General features: G+C 43.0%; 1 protein-coding gene across 4 annotated transcripts in view; it reads right to left on the bottom strand.

Moving 5' to 3' along the window:
* The window catches only part of sept12 (septin 12), a 45905-nt gene that overhangs the window by 16239 nt on the left and 15300 nt on the right, over positions 1-14366 (bottom strand). Inside the window, exons 1-2 of one of the 4 annotated variants that reach the window (XM_044050679.1) lie at positions 8683-8762; positions 528-899 (exon numbers count right to left, since the gene is read on the bottom strand). In XM_044050679.1, the coding sequence (XP_043906614.1) occupies positions 528-861 (334 nt within the window). In that variant the 5' untranslated portion in view covers positions 862-899; positions 8683-8762. Of the gene's footprint in view, positions 1-527; positions 900-1044; positions 1207-3936; positions 4141-8682; positions 8763-14366 lie in introns of those variants that run through there. The other 3 variants (XM_044050678.1, XM_044050677.1, XM_044050676.1) reach the window with 3 other exon arrangements.

The raw sequence follows: 14366 nt of genomic DNA, 5'->3' as shown, positions 1-14366 counted from the left end.
CACACATGCATGCACGCACGCACACACGCGCACACACACACGCGCACACACACACACACACACACACGCACACGCACACACACACACGCACACACACACACACGCACGCACGCACACACACACACGCACGCACACGCACACACACGCACACACACGCACACACACACGCACACACACACACACACACACGCACACACGCACGCACACACGCACGCAAAGCTGATAGCATTAGCCTGCAATGTTAGCTTTGCACAATTAAAGGTTTGAAGCAGCTTTGAGTGATGAAGACTAGAAAAGCATTTATTTACCTTTATTATATAACATACTATTATTTTACACGTCGTGATAAGTGTTGTTTAGTTAAGCTAAGCATGAGTATCTCTGTGAATGTGTGTGGCGTGAGGCCTTTTTAAGGCTTGGTTTAAGGGATAGGGTTAAAATCAGGTTTAGGTTAAGGGTTAGGATTAGGAATGTAGTTGTGGTGCTTAAGGTAAGGGTAAGAGGGAGCGCCTTATGTCTACACTCACCGACCACCATGATGTTGAACTCAAAGCCAGCCTTCATCGTCTTCCTCTTCATCTGCTCCAGCACTGCCTCGATGCCCACGTAGCCGAACAGGTCCTTGCCTCGGATGAAGCTCACCTGCTGACCTGGCACACACTGATAAAACTCTGCCTCCAGCTCCACCTTCATCTGCTCTTCTTTCTTCATCTCTCCATTTTCCACTTCCTCCTCCTCCTGGACCACCACACACACATCCACAACGTTCTCCTCTCTTGGCTGCTCTCCACTCTTGCCCTCGTCTTTTGGCTCTTGTCCCATGATGCTCCTCTCCTTCTCCTCCTCCTCTCTCTCCTCCATCAGGGCGAGGGGCTCTGTCTCCGGCTCTGCAGCTGTTTCTGTGTTTGGAGAAAGAGACGACGATCAGTGAGGAGCTCTCTCACACACACACACACACACACACACACACACACTCACACACACACACACACACACACACTTTGTCCATGTGGACAGTTTGTGTTGCTCTCTGCTCACGATCACCTCGTTGTCTAACTTCAACATCTTCGTCCTCGTTCAACATAAACAAAGTTTCGCCGAGCGCATGCACACGAGCCTGAGACTGCGGGTTAGCGTCAGTGTAGCATCCACACTTTGTCTTCACCATCATTTGTATTTGTATTCTTTCATGAGGAACTCAAGCCTGTCTCCCACACACACACACCAGTATGTTTATGACATGACAGAGAGACAGAGTGAGAGAGAGAGAGAGAGAGAGAGAGAGAGAGAGGGTGAGAGTGAGGGAGAGGCTGATTGCTTGTGTCAGTCCACATGGTTTAATCAGCTATAAATATCTATCTGTTAAAGCATTGGAACAGAACTAATCCTCACAGTGGGGACAGTTCAGCGCAGACCGACACGGTCTCTGTGATGCAGCAAGTGTTTTGTGGTTAGTTGACCTGGTTCAACCGAGGTCCTGGTGTGGAGTTTCATGTTCTCCCCAGAGCTTAAGTGGACCCTCTAAACTGAAGATGGGAGTTAACGTGTGAGTGAGTGAGGACAGGGTGTACCCCACCTTTCACCCCACGACCCTCATGTGGAGGATAAAGCAGTAGACAATGAATGAATGAATGAATGAATGAATTAAAATCAAAGCAGCAGTACTGTGTTAACTTCTGCAGTGGCTGAACTTTGACTACAAACACCATCACACCATCTAGAGAAGCAGCAGCAGCAGCAGCAGCAGCAGCAGCAGAAGCAGCAGCAGCAGCAGCAGCACCAGCACAGCAGCAGCAGCAGCAGCAGCAGCAGCAGCAGCAGCAGAAGCAGCAGCAGCAGCAGCAGCAGCAGCAGCAGCAGCAGCAGCAGCAGCAGCAGCAGCAGAAGCAGCAGCAGCAGCAGCAGCAGCAGCAGCAGCAGCAGCAGCAGCAGCAGCACCTTCCACACCCATCCTGGCTGAGTGATGTGTGTATCACTCATGTGTTAGTCACGGCTGGAAATCACACGGTACAATGCACGATACCAATAATATTAATAATCAATATATGGCAAGTAGGGATGTTCGATATTGGCTTTTTTACCGATACTCGATATGTCAATATTGTCCAACACTTCATTTCCGATTTATGGTCACATCACGTATCTCCTGTTGGTGCTTAAGCCTCATAAACGCCACCTGCAGAGTGTTGATGAATGAACAATACTTTGATATTTATATATAATGTTATTATTTTCACATTTTAAATGTTAACTTAATTTATTCATTTATGTTTATTAAAATATACAGCACCATGTGGAAAAGTATAAATATGTACACATATATGTATACATAGATGTATATAATATATGTGTACATATACATATCATCACTTAACGTACATTTCCCCGCCATCTTCCTGCCGTAAACTCCCTGTTCTTCACTGATTTGAGCAGCGCTGCTCAAGTTTACATGAGAGCTCCTTCATTTGTTATTAGAATATTGATATTTGACCTGGTACATCGATGACGGTATTGCAGGAGTCATTTTATTATTATTATTATTGTTATTATTACATATTATTACATTTAACACATTCAACACATTCAAACTGGAGAAAACCGAGTTCAAACGAAGAAGAAAAAGATCGTTCTGTTTCCGTGTGGATTGTCGTCAACTGAACTCTCTTGCCCGTCGGTTCATTGATGTGTGATGTAAACACAATATTAGAGATGTGTGTATCCATCAATATTCTGCGTCAATGTTTAATCCCTCGTTAAGGCCTCGTTGCATTTAAACGTCTTTCTTTCAGTACTTCCTGTCCAGGAGAATTTTATTTCAGCTAATCAATCCTGAAACAGCTTGTAAATTCTCTTTCCTTAGGTCCAGCACTCGGGTGTTTTGAACTGTCTTTATTTCAATTCTTCAAACAAACAACTGTGATCATTATGTTAAACTTATTTACAGTGTACAGATGAAAATGGGCTGCATTGCCGAGCAAATAACACACAACCACACACTTCCCTCACAAAATGAGGCAGAAATGGCTCCACTACATTTCTGCAACACTGTCAATAAAAACGTGGCTCCGCCTTTCAGACAGTTCCTCCAATCACCACGCAGAAGCCCAGCGTCCGCACCCGTCCACAGAGAGAAGCTGAGCTTCCGTGGAAGTGACGTCATTGCCACGTTCGTACAATCACCGTGGACATTCTGTGTCGTCCCATAGAGAACAGTTGAAGCTGAGCTTCAAGAGGTTTTTTCCTATTTAGCATCTTTAGCATCATCGTGTAACACGTTACACGTAACACGTTACATGTAACACGTTACAGGTAACACGTTACACGTAACACGTTACACGTAACACACTCCCGAGCAGCTTAGTTTGTCTTCACTTGGTACAGCCACGGGACAGCATTGTTGCCTTGGCTACAGCCATGATTACAGTAAATCAGGGTAAATGGGTGTAACCCTTCTCAACACATGCTCTGAGATGTCAACCAATCAGATTAGGGAGGGAGTTTTGGGACATGAGCCAAGGGGTGAAATGTGCTGTGTTTTGCAGTGAGGCAGAAAAGAGGCTCTGCAGCAGTTTACAACATTACAGTCAGTGCACCTGTTCTAAAGCCCCACATGAAAACCATGCACTTGCACACGGCCAAATATGGAAACTGGAATAAGTGAGAACAGAAACACACACACACACACACACACACACACTGCAGCGGTCACGGGGTTCAAAACAAAGCAGAAGTTCCAGCACTTTCAGTGAACGTCACTTTCACACGGCAGTAGCAACTGAGATTCAACAGTAACAAACCAGCTGAGGCCTAACAGCCCCCCCAACCCCCATTCTGACCGCCAAAGTGGACCATTCCTGTCAGCCCTCATTGTTCACCCTGAAGACTGAGCGTACCCCACTGCACCCATGGAGAAGGAGAGAAACAAAAAAATCCTACCTCCTCTCATCCACAGGAGCCAGCTGTGCGACTCCCTGATTGGTCAGTGAAGACTTCTCTGAAAGACCGAGTGGAACGAGTTTATCTGTTGCCTTAACTTCTCTTTCTGCAAAGTTTATCTGCAGTGATGGTCCTGCACTCTCTCTTTCCCTCTCTGACCGCCTCTGTCCCTCTCCCTGATGTCTCGAGCGAGAGAGAGCGAGAGGGAGGGAGGGAGGGAGGGAGGGAGGGAGGGAGGGGGTGTGTGGCTGCTAAAAGAAGCTCCAGGAACGATTCACATGCAAATGGCCCAAGCAGCTTTCACTAATCCTAGAGAGGAGGAGGAGATCACCCCTCCCTCCCTCCCTCCACAGGAAGTGGCTGAGCTGCCAGTCAATGTGGGATAGAGGTGGACATATACAGTAGCACTGCCACACACACTAACTGCAGCTCTACAGCGTCAATTTCTTTACTAAAATCTACAAACGACCTCTTTTTAGTGACCACAAGTCAACAGTGTTTTTAAAAGACTTTTTAAAACTGTATTTTTTATTAACTAAAAAACAGTCGGGATGGCTCGCTATCACTTTTGCGTGTCCGATACTGATACTGATATCACAACCTTGAGTATCTACCAATACCAATATCAGTCCAACAGAATCATTTTACACCAATTAAACGATGAATTAACGACACATTTGTGCTGATTCTCCAACAGCGTAACAAATATTCCTTTCCCGTAAAGATCAAATACGACTCAGGAAAATGCTGAATATTAATATATTTCATTTTTTATTTCTCTCTGATTTTGACCAGTATCAGATCAATACTGATGCCAAGTACCGTATCAGCTCATCTCTAAAACATAAGATATGAGATTTTAACCTATTAGCATCACATAATCTCAAAAGCTATTATTTGACTGGTGCTGCACAAATAAGCAGAAAATAATAAGAAAATGTAATAAAATAAAGACGCCAAAGTGTAAATTTGTTAAAGTGTAAATGTTTTTTAAAAAAGGATAAAACATAAATAATAAGTAATGGAAATAGAAAGGATCTTTACTTTCATTAAACAACCGACATTGCAGACACAGGGAGAACATGCAAACTCCACACAGAGAGGGCATCGAACCCACCACATTCCTGCCGTGACGCAACAGTGCTAACCACTGATCCACCACGGCACCGAGGTGAAATGATGTAAAATGAGTAAAAAGAAGGAATTCACCTCAACTCCAACATGTTTGACCCATTAAATTAAATTAAAGCCACAGGTTTTCCACGGCTTCCTCCCACTGTCCAAAAACATGCAATGTGGGGATAAAGGTAGATTAGTCACTCTAAATTGACCATAGGATAAAGCAGTAGATAATGGATGGAGGGATAAAAAAATAACCTTTTAGTTATTTTCTATTTTTATACTTTGGTTGCAGACACACAGGGAGACAGGTGTTAACACCTTGGTCACTTTATGAGTGCGTGGCCTCTGGTGTGAAGCTGAGGTATTTCAAAAATAATATTGAAAGAAGAGCAGACTTCCTTCCACAGGAAGTGGCTGCCCGGCCAATCAGTGAGGAGCTGCCACATCACACTCACTGCAGCTTCTAATTGTGCCAGTTTCATCACAGAGGAGCTCAGAGTTTAAAAACCTCATTCGTGCTGTTTTTCATCAGCATTTTAAATAAGATATGACGATCTGTCCGTGCTGTTACATTATTGCACCAGTTCACAGGACTAGAAGGTCACGTGACTCCACCGGTACTGGATTCAAGATCTAAGAGTTGACTGTGCTCTTAAAAGCCACAAAATAAGAACATATGCAAATATCTATTATTTTAGAGGAGCTCAGGATGAAACATATGCACATGCTAACATGGTGGTTGGTACTTTAGCACATGTTCTCTCAAAGTGAAGGTAGACTTCCTGTGACCCTCGACATACAGCCCACTGTGTGTGAAGTCTTTGGTAGTCTTGATGACCACTCACAGCTGCTCGTGTAAACTACAGTCCACACACGCCGCCGGCAAGTGTCTTGCCCAAGGACACAACGGCATGTAGACTAGCGGAGCCGGGAATTGAACCTTCGAGTTGAAAGACGACTCGCCCTACCACTGAGCAAACGGCACTGAATGTAGCTGAGAAAACAGTGTGTAGTGTGAAGCTACAGTGTGTAGTGTGAAGTTACAGTGTGTAGTGTGAAGCTAGTGTGTAGTAGTGTGAAGTCACTGTGTGTAGTGTGAAGCTACAGTGTGTAGTAGTATGAAGTTACAGTGTGTAGTAGTATGAAGTTACAGTGTGTAGTGTGTAGTGGTATGAAGTTACAGTGTGTAGTGGTATGAAGTTACAGTGTGTAGTAGTGTGAAGTTACAGTGTGTAGTGTGAAGCTAGTGTGTAGTAGTGTGAAGTCCCTGTGTGTAGTGTGAGAGCTACAGTGTGTAGTAGTATGACAGTGTGTAGTAGTATGAAGTTACAGTGTGTAGTAGTGTGAAGCTACAGTGTGCAGTGGTGCATGAAGTTACAGTGTGTAGTAGTGTGAGATTTTGGTGTGTAGTAGTATGAAGTTACAGGGTGTGTGGTGAGTAGTAGTGTGAACAGTGTACAGTGTGTACAAGTTACAGTGTGTAGTGTGAGGATTCAGTAGTGTGAAGTTACAGTGTGTGGTATGAAGTTACAGTGTGTAGTAGTGTGGTTACAGTGTGTAGTAGTATGAAGTTACGGTGTGTAGTGGTGTGAAAGTTACAGTGTGTAGTGTGATTTACAGTATTGTAGTAGTGTGAATTACAGTGTGCTAGTATGAAGTTACAGTGTGTAGTAGTGTGAAGTTACAGTGTGTAGTATGAAGTTACAGTGTGTAGTAGTGTGAAGTCACTGTGTGTAGTGTGTAGTTACAGTGTGTAGTAGTGTGTAGTTACAGTGTGTAGTGTGAAGCTACACAACTACGTCATAGTACAGCTAACAGAACTACACACTCTCCTCTACATCGAACAGTAAAAGGAGTCCATACACTGTGCGACTGTTGGTGTTGTCGTTGATGATGATGTTGTTGTTGATGATGTTTTTGTTGTTGATGATGATGATGATGTTGATGATATTTGTTGCTAAGTCGTTGATGATGATGTTGTTGATGATGATGTTGTTATGTTATTTGATGTTGTTGTTGTTGATGATGATGTTGTTGATGATGATGTTGTTGATGATGATGTTACTGATGATGATGGCGTTGTTGTTGATGATGATGATGTTGTTGATGATGATGTTGTGTTGTTATGCGTCATTGTTGTTGATGATCTTGTTGTTGATGATCTTGTTGTTGATGATGTTGATGATATTTGTTGTTGTTGACGATGATGATGTTGTTGATGATGATGATGTTTTTGATGATGATGGCGTTGTTGATGATGATGTTGTTGTTGTTGTTGTTGATGATGTTGTTGTTCTAAATCATTTGTTGTTCGATGATCTTGTTGTTGATGTTGTTGTTGATGATGTTTGTTATTGATGATGATGATGTTGTTGATGGCGTTGATGATGATGTTGTTGATGATGATGTTGTTGATGACGTTGATGATGATGATGATGTTTGTTGATGATGTTGGCCGCGTTGTTGATGATGATGTTGTTGATGATGATGATGATGATGATGATGATGTTGCTGCTGCTGATGATGATGTTGTTGTTGATGATCTTGTTGTTGTTGTTGATGTTGTTGTAGTTGATGATGATGTTGTTGTTGTGATGATTGTATTGATGATGATGTTGTTGTAATGCTTGTTGATGATGATGATGTTGTTGTAGATGGTTGTTGATGATGATGATGTTGTTGTCGTCGTTGTTGATGATGATGTTGTTGTCGTCGTTGTTGTTGTTGATGATGTTGTTATTGCTCACACAACTGCCTGGTGTTTTGAGTAGAAACTTTTCCTGGTGTAGAGTACATACACGCACACGCACACGCACACACATGCACACGCGCACGCGCACACACACACGCGCACCCATTCATACCCATTCACACGCTGTGTGCAAGTGTCTTGCCCAAGGACACATTGGCATGTAGACGAGCAGAGCCTGGAATCGAACCCACAACCTTTCATGTAGTTAGCCAGATGCTGCTCACCTGTGCAGCACAACTTTCTGACTTTCTACTTGGCCAGAGAAAGTCAGAAAGTTTGGTCAGAAAGTTGCTCGATTTGTCAGGACTCGAGCTAAAAAATGAATATGGCAACAAAGTCACTGCTGCCAGAGATAGAAGAAGAATGGTGACAAAAGGTTCTAACTCAACATGGTAACAACTAGCCAAATGCTAAACTGAGAGCCTCCTGGAGGAAAACCCACTTGACTGCTCGCGCTCAGTGTCGTCATAGTGACTGTAGATCATGCATGACACATGAACAGCAACCTTAGTGTTTTCCTTTTCAACTCTGCCAACATATGACAATAAACCAATAAACTAACCCTACACTTATGTTATCATTGATCTCACTTTCATTTCCACAATAAATATGACAGGGTTATTTTCTGTCACACGGTCACTGCTCATATTTCCAATAACCATTTCATTTCTCTGTACATGCCTGCACAGCTGACAAGCTAGGAAACGAGTTTTCACATGTTTAGCTCTGAAAAAATAACACACAACACAAGTGTCTGTCTGACTAACACACAACACAAGTGTCTGTCTGACTGACACACAACACAAGTGTCTGTCTGACTGACACACAACACATTTACAGGGACTGACACAGGAAGGAGAGAGCGGTTTTACCTGGTGTGGAGCGCCTGCAGTCAGCAGTGACACATGTATACAACTGGGCAGGATGTCCTTTCACTGCCTGTGTGTGTGTGTGTGTGTGTGTGTGTGTGAAGGGGCGTGGCAGTGTGTGCCAGTGTGTGTGAGTGTGTATCAGTGTGTCAGAGGATGATGCATTTCCTGACCTGTGGGGGAAACTGTTTCCTGGTTAAAACTTCTGCTGGCTCAACAATAACAATATACTGTGAGATAACTTTTATGATATATCTATATACTCTCTTTCTCTATATGTATACACATATATATGTGTATACATATATATGTGTATACACATATATACATATATATACATATATGTATATATATATATATATATATATATATGTGTATATATACACATATATATATACATATATGTATATATATATATGTGTATATATACACATATGTATCGCTGTGACATTCAGCATCCTGAGTTTCAAATTCAGGATAAAAAGTACAAACAACTTTCTATCACTGCCGTTTGATAGAAGAAAAGCTTCGTCTTATATAAGTCGGAGCTGAGCGGCCGAACGTCGCCATAAAACACCAAAGACAGGAGCTGGTATGAGAAGAAGGAGTGGCTAACTGGTTGCACTCAGACCAGCGCCATCAGTGGTGATATGTGGTAACTGCACATCACTACTGGACTATGTTACCACAGTCTGATTACTGATTATATATACATATATATATATATATATATATATATGTATATATATATATATATATACATATATATACAGTATGTTGTGGCTGCACCGTCCTTCCACAGAGTGAATGTGAGAGCTGCAGTTTCTTATTTTATCTCTCAATCATCCACATAATAAACCCTTTCAAAATAAGGGTTTACCATCAGCCGTCACATTTTCTTCTAATGGACTTACTTTGTGCTGCTAGAGTAACGTGTTAAGGCTCGTGCAGTGACTAACGCAGGCATCGTGTTTCCCTAAAAACCAGACATGACAAACACACTGATTATAACTTACTATCTAAAACTCGTCATCTACAAATCTGCGTACAACAACACACACCAACACATCAACAGTTTCTCGTTGATGTGCATAGTTGTGCAACCACAGTGACATGATGTCAAGACTGGAGACATGTCTGCCACTCCATTACAGATGGTATTTCCATAAGAGAAGACTCCATGCAGTACCTGCTTATTCCAACTCAGTGGAGGCACATCACAGCATGTCTTCCACAAACTGAGGACAAAGCAAACGCCATAATAATAATAAACCGTCTGCATTTACATCAGCGGCGTTCTCGTCTTGATGACGGCTGTGTGTTTCCCGTGACACGCGCCATAGCTTTGTGTCTGACAGGGTGGGGGCGTGGCATCACGCTGGTCGTGATGTCGGCCAGCCAATCAGCTCAACCCTACTGTACACTAATAATAAGAATACTTTTCTGCATTGTTTTCTGTGATTGTTCCAGAATGTGCATCACCTAAATCTATGAGTTCACTAGTGAACTCTGCTGCACCTGGGTTAGCTGTGGATTACAAAAGCCCAAAAAAGGAAAATATTGAAGGAATAGTAAGAATTGAACAACATATACATCATATTTCTGTCAACAGTCAAATATTCTGTGTTTTGTTGTTTTTTTTACTGTAACCCTGTGTGAGAAACGGAAAAAGAAAGTATGTCCACGTCTTTAGGTGACCTTTAACGCGTTAGCTGACCCCTGACCTGGAGATTCTTCCTTAGTCTTCATTATTCAGACCATGTGATGAAGACTCTCACTTCACACAGACACGCCCCCTCGCAGTGCAAGACTTAAGAAAACACAAAAGCCTCCGTCGTGCTAACGTTACCAGCGCTTCATTGAGAAAGAAGCACAAAGACATTTCTCTCGCTGCAAAATAAGACGTTTGATAGAAGAAAAGCTTCGGCTTATAGAACTCAGACCCGAGCAGACGAGCGTCGCCATGAAGCAGCAAATGAAAGACAGAGGGAGGAGTTACACTGGCTGTTTCTCCAGGAGCTGCTAGGACAAGAAGGACAAGAAGGACTGGCTGACTGTTGCACTCAGTCCAGACGCTGGACACCAACACACAAGGACACATATGAACCAACCAGTGAGAGTGTTTAAGGACAGATGGACACAATTCAAATGTCTGAAAATAGGCAACAAAAACTTGTTGTTGGGTTTTATTTTCATGTCAGTCAATCTTTTCAAATAATGGTATCAGGCATGAGAATGGTGCTCTGGCGTGTCCTAGTGGTCATATGTGGTAACTGACTTGCCAATAATTAACAGAGTTACTGGGTCTGTGCACACACACGCACACACACACACGCACACGCACATACACACACACGCACACGCGCATACACACACACACACACACAGAAGTAGGTTTATGACTCGTCTGTTGATAACATGAGTTATTTCTTCATCTTTCTGGCTCTCCCTTATCAACAATAACAACAATCTCCCTTATCTTCTCTTCCTCACCCTAAGTTTAGTCATCACCAAACTGTGTGTGTGTGCGCGCGTGTGTGTGTGCGTGTGTGTGTGCGTGCATGCGTGCGTGTGTGTGTGTTTGATGAAGGCACCTCGATAATACATACAAACTAAAGGGCTGCTCAACTTGTAGATAACTTATGTCAAGTTATGTCAAGTTATGTCAAGACTGGTTTTGAACAGTCGTATCTCCACCAAACCTGAGTCCTGTGTGACCTTTTATTCCATTTCTTCACAGCTTACTACAGACATGTCATCTGCACACACACACACACACACTAACCCAGTACACAAGTACATACGTCTCAAACCTTTCAATTTACGTTGAAAATGTTAATTGTGGTGTTAGAATTTTTGGATTAAGTACAAAGAATGAACTGTGCTTTGAAGTGAGTGAAGCTGAAGAACTGTAAAGAGGCTGCTGTGATGTCGTCTATGAGAATCAAAAAAAGCTAATAGAACTTTATCAGGCATCTCCGCTGATACAGTGTGGTACAGATGCACTGAAATAAAAGTGCATGATATTAACATGAATATACAAAGGAGAGAAAGATGTCAGCAAGTCCCAAAACATACGACAACAGAAGCGCTCGGGTCTGTGGGAGCGCTCGTTCTCGACTTAATTGTTACTTTATTAAAAGACTTAAACACGCTCAGATGAGTCTTGGGTTATAACATCTTCCCTGCGAAATTCGGTGCAAATTAATCTTGGTGTGCTGATCCAAGTTTCACCTCAGGGGGCGCTATAGAGCCCTTGAGCAACGAACGGGTCCAGGAACTATGCCGATATCGCATTTTCGGCAGACCTGAAGAGTTTTTATGCAAAAATGAGCTCAAAGCCACGGATATAATAATAATAATAATAATAATAATAATAATAATAATAGTAATAATAATAATAATTATAATAATCTGAAGGGTAACGACAGGTTCCTCACACAAATTTGTGCCAGGAGCCGTTTAGGCCCCTGCTGTTCATGACTCGGGCCCTAATATTAATAACAACAACAATAACAACAATAATAATAATAATAATAATGATAACAATACTACTAGTAATAATAACTGCATGATTATTATCATGATGACAATAATAATAATGATAAAAATAATAATAACTGATGGGTACAGACAGACGGTTTATAAACAGTGGACGTGGTCTTCCAGTTCTCCCTATAGGACCAATGTGGATGTAATGATGGATTGAATGACCACCAGAGGGCGACTCAGTAGAAGTAACTGTTTGAATGTGCAGCTGTGGAGTTAATGTGAATGTGTGAGTGTCAAATGTGTCGATCAAAGTGCATGAACACTTCTCTGCTGTGACACCACATGCTACACATTTACTACACATTTACTACACATTTACTACACATTTACTACACATTTACTACACATGCATATCAGTGCACATGGACATGGTTTTTCCCACTGCACTCCACAGGGAATTAGCTCAGTTATACTTGTGGTTGTGTGTCTTTAATCAGACGGATCCAATAACTGACTCTGCCTCTCACCATCTCTTCATCTTTTCTCCCTCCCTGTCACTCGTCTTCTCTCTTCCCTCTACCGTCCTCAGTCAGTTTGAAACCCGAGGGATTAGTGGGATTAACCCAAGTGAATGCTGTCCCCCTGAGGCCAAGCAACACATTACAAGGACCTGCCCTCATGTGTGAATCTCCCAGGAGACAAGATAATCATTCAGGATCAAAGCAGTTATGTAGATGAGGGCGGGGCTGGTCAGGGTGAAAGGTCAAACAGGGTGTGAACATTCTGTCTGGACCTGCGTTCATCACCTCTGATGATTATTGGATTCACCTCTAAAAGTAAGACAGTCTTTAGTTGATGTCTGACTCGATGCTGAGGATTTTTCAGACGCGTGCTCCTCACATACAAACACAAGTGTGTGTGTCTTTGAGTGTGTGTGTGTGTCTGTGTATGTGTATGTGTGTGTTTGTGTGTGTGCAACACTAAGGATTATTTCCACACCTCCTGCTTTTGATTGACAAAGCCAAAGGGCGGTCATGTTAGGTCAACGATACAGATTGAAAACAAATCTCAGCTCAGCCACGCTGCAGGCCACACACACACACACACACACACACACACACGCTGCTCACTGTGTGTGTGTGTGTGCCTCACAGCAGAAACCTGTCTTCCTTCACACATGGCTGAAGTGAGCGAGTGAGACACGTCCATAATGAGACCTGTTCTTCTTCTGACCCTGGAGTCTAACATTCTCTGTACAGAGAGTTTGAAGCTGCTGCTGCTGCTGCTGCTGCTGCTGCTGCTGCTGCTGCTGCTGCTGCTGCTGCTGGGACTTGTACTAACCAGCCTCTAACAGCAGTGAGGCAAACATGCATGAAACGAGATATCCCTCAGCAGCAAGAGCTGAAAAAACGAGTGGAACATGTGGGAGGACTGTCCTCTGCTGCTCCTTCTTCATCACCTCTCCTCTACATGAGTGTGGGACATATCTGGACATTCAACCTCAGCTGACATAGGATGAAGGACGGGGAAGACCTGTGCAGAGATGGACAATCATTCACTCATACACACACACACACATGCACACACACACACACACGCACATACACGCACACACACCATCGGTCAATTTATGGTGCTTTTGATTTTCCGTGTGCTCATTGACTCCTACTTTCACCTTCACCCTCTCATGTCACATCCCTCCTTCACCCCTTCACTGACGGTTACTTTCAAACTTTTCTCTGGTGTGTGTGTGAGCCTCGCTGAGATCATCTGAACTGACCGTCACTTCGATGAAGGCCGTGTTTTTCATGAGAAGTCTTTTCATCTTTCATGTTTTTGACATGAAACCGTTCCCTTCAAGCTCTTTGTGTCTCCATTACTGTCTGTCCTCCAGTGTGAGTGTGAGTGTGTGTGTGTAGGCTCAGCTAATCTTATCCGATACAGGAAACACATTTCAGGGGCCTTGAACCAAACAACTGGACAGGAAACCGGGATCTAATCTGAGCTGGAAGGACAAAACGAGACCAGCAGAGAGGAGGTTCCCTCACAAAAACATGTGATTGGCTGCTTCCTTCATCTGCATTGTTCATACCAAACTCCCCTGACTGTCACAAGTAACACAAACACTCCAAGAAGAGCATGAACACCTAATCCTGAGTTAACTATGACATCAATGCGATTAATCCTGAGTTAGC

This window comes from Solea senegalensis, linkage group LG19 (assembly GCF_019176455.1).
Source record: "Solea senegalensis isolate Sse05_10M linkage group LG19, IFAPA_SoseM_1, whole genome shotgun sequence".
NCBI classification, from domain to species: domain Eukaryota; kingdom Metazoa; phylum Chordata; class Actinopteri; order Pleuronectiformes; family Soleidae; genus Solea; species Solea senegalensis.
The sequence above is the reverse complement of the archived record's forward strand: the minus strand, read 5'-3'. Positions and strand labels throughout refer to the sequence as shown.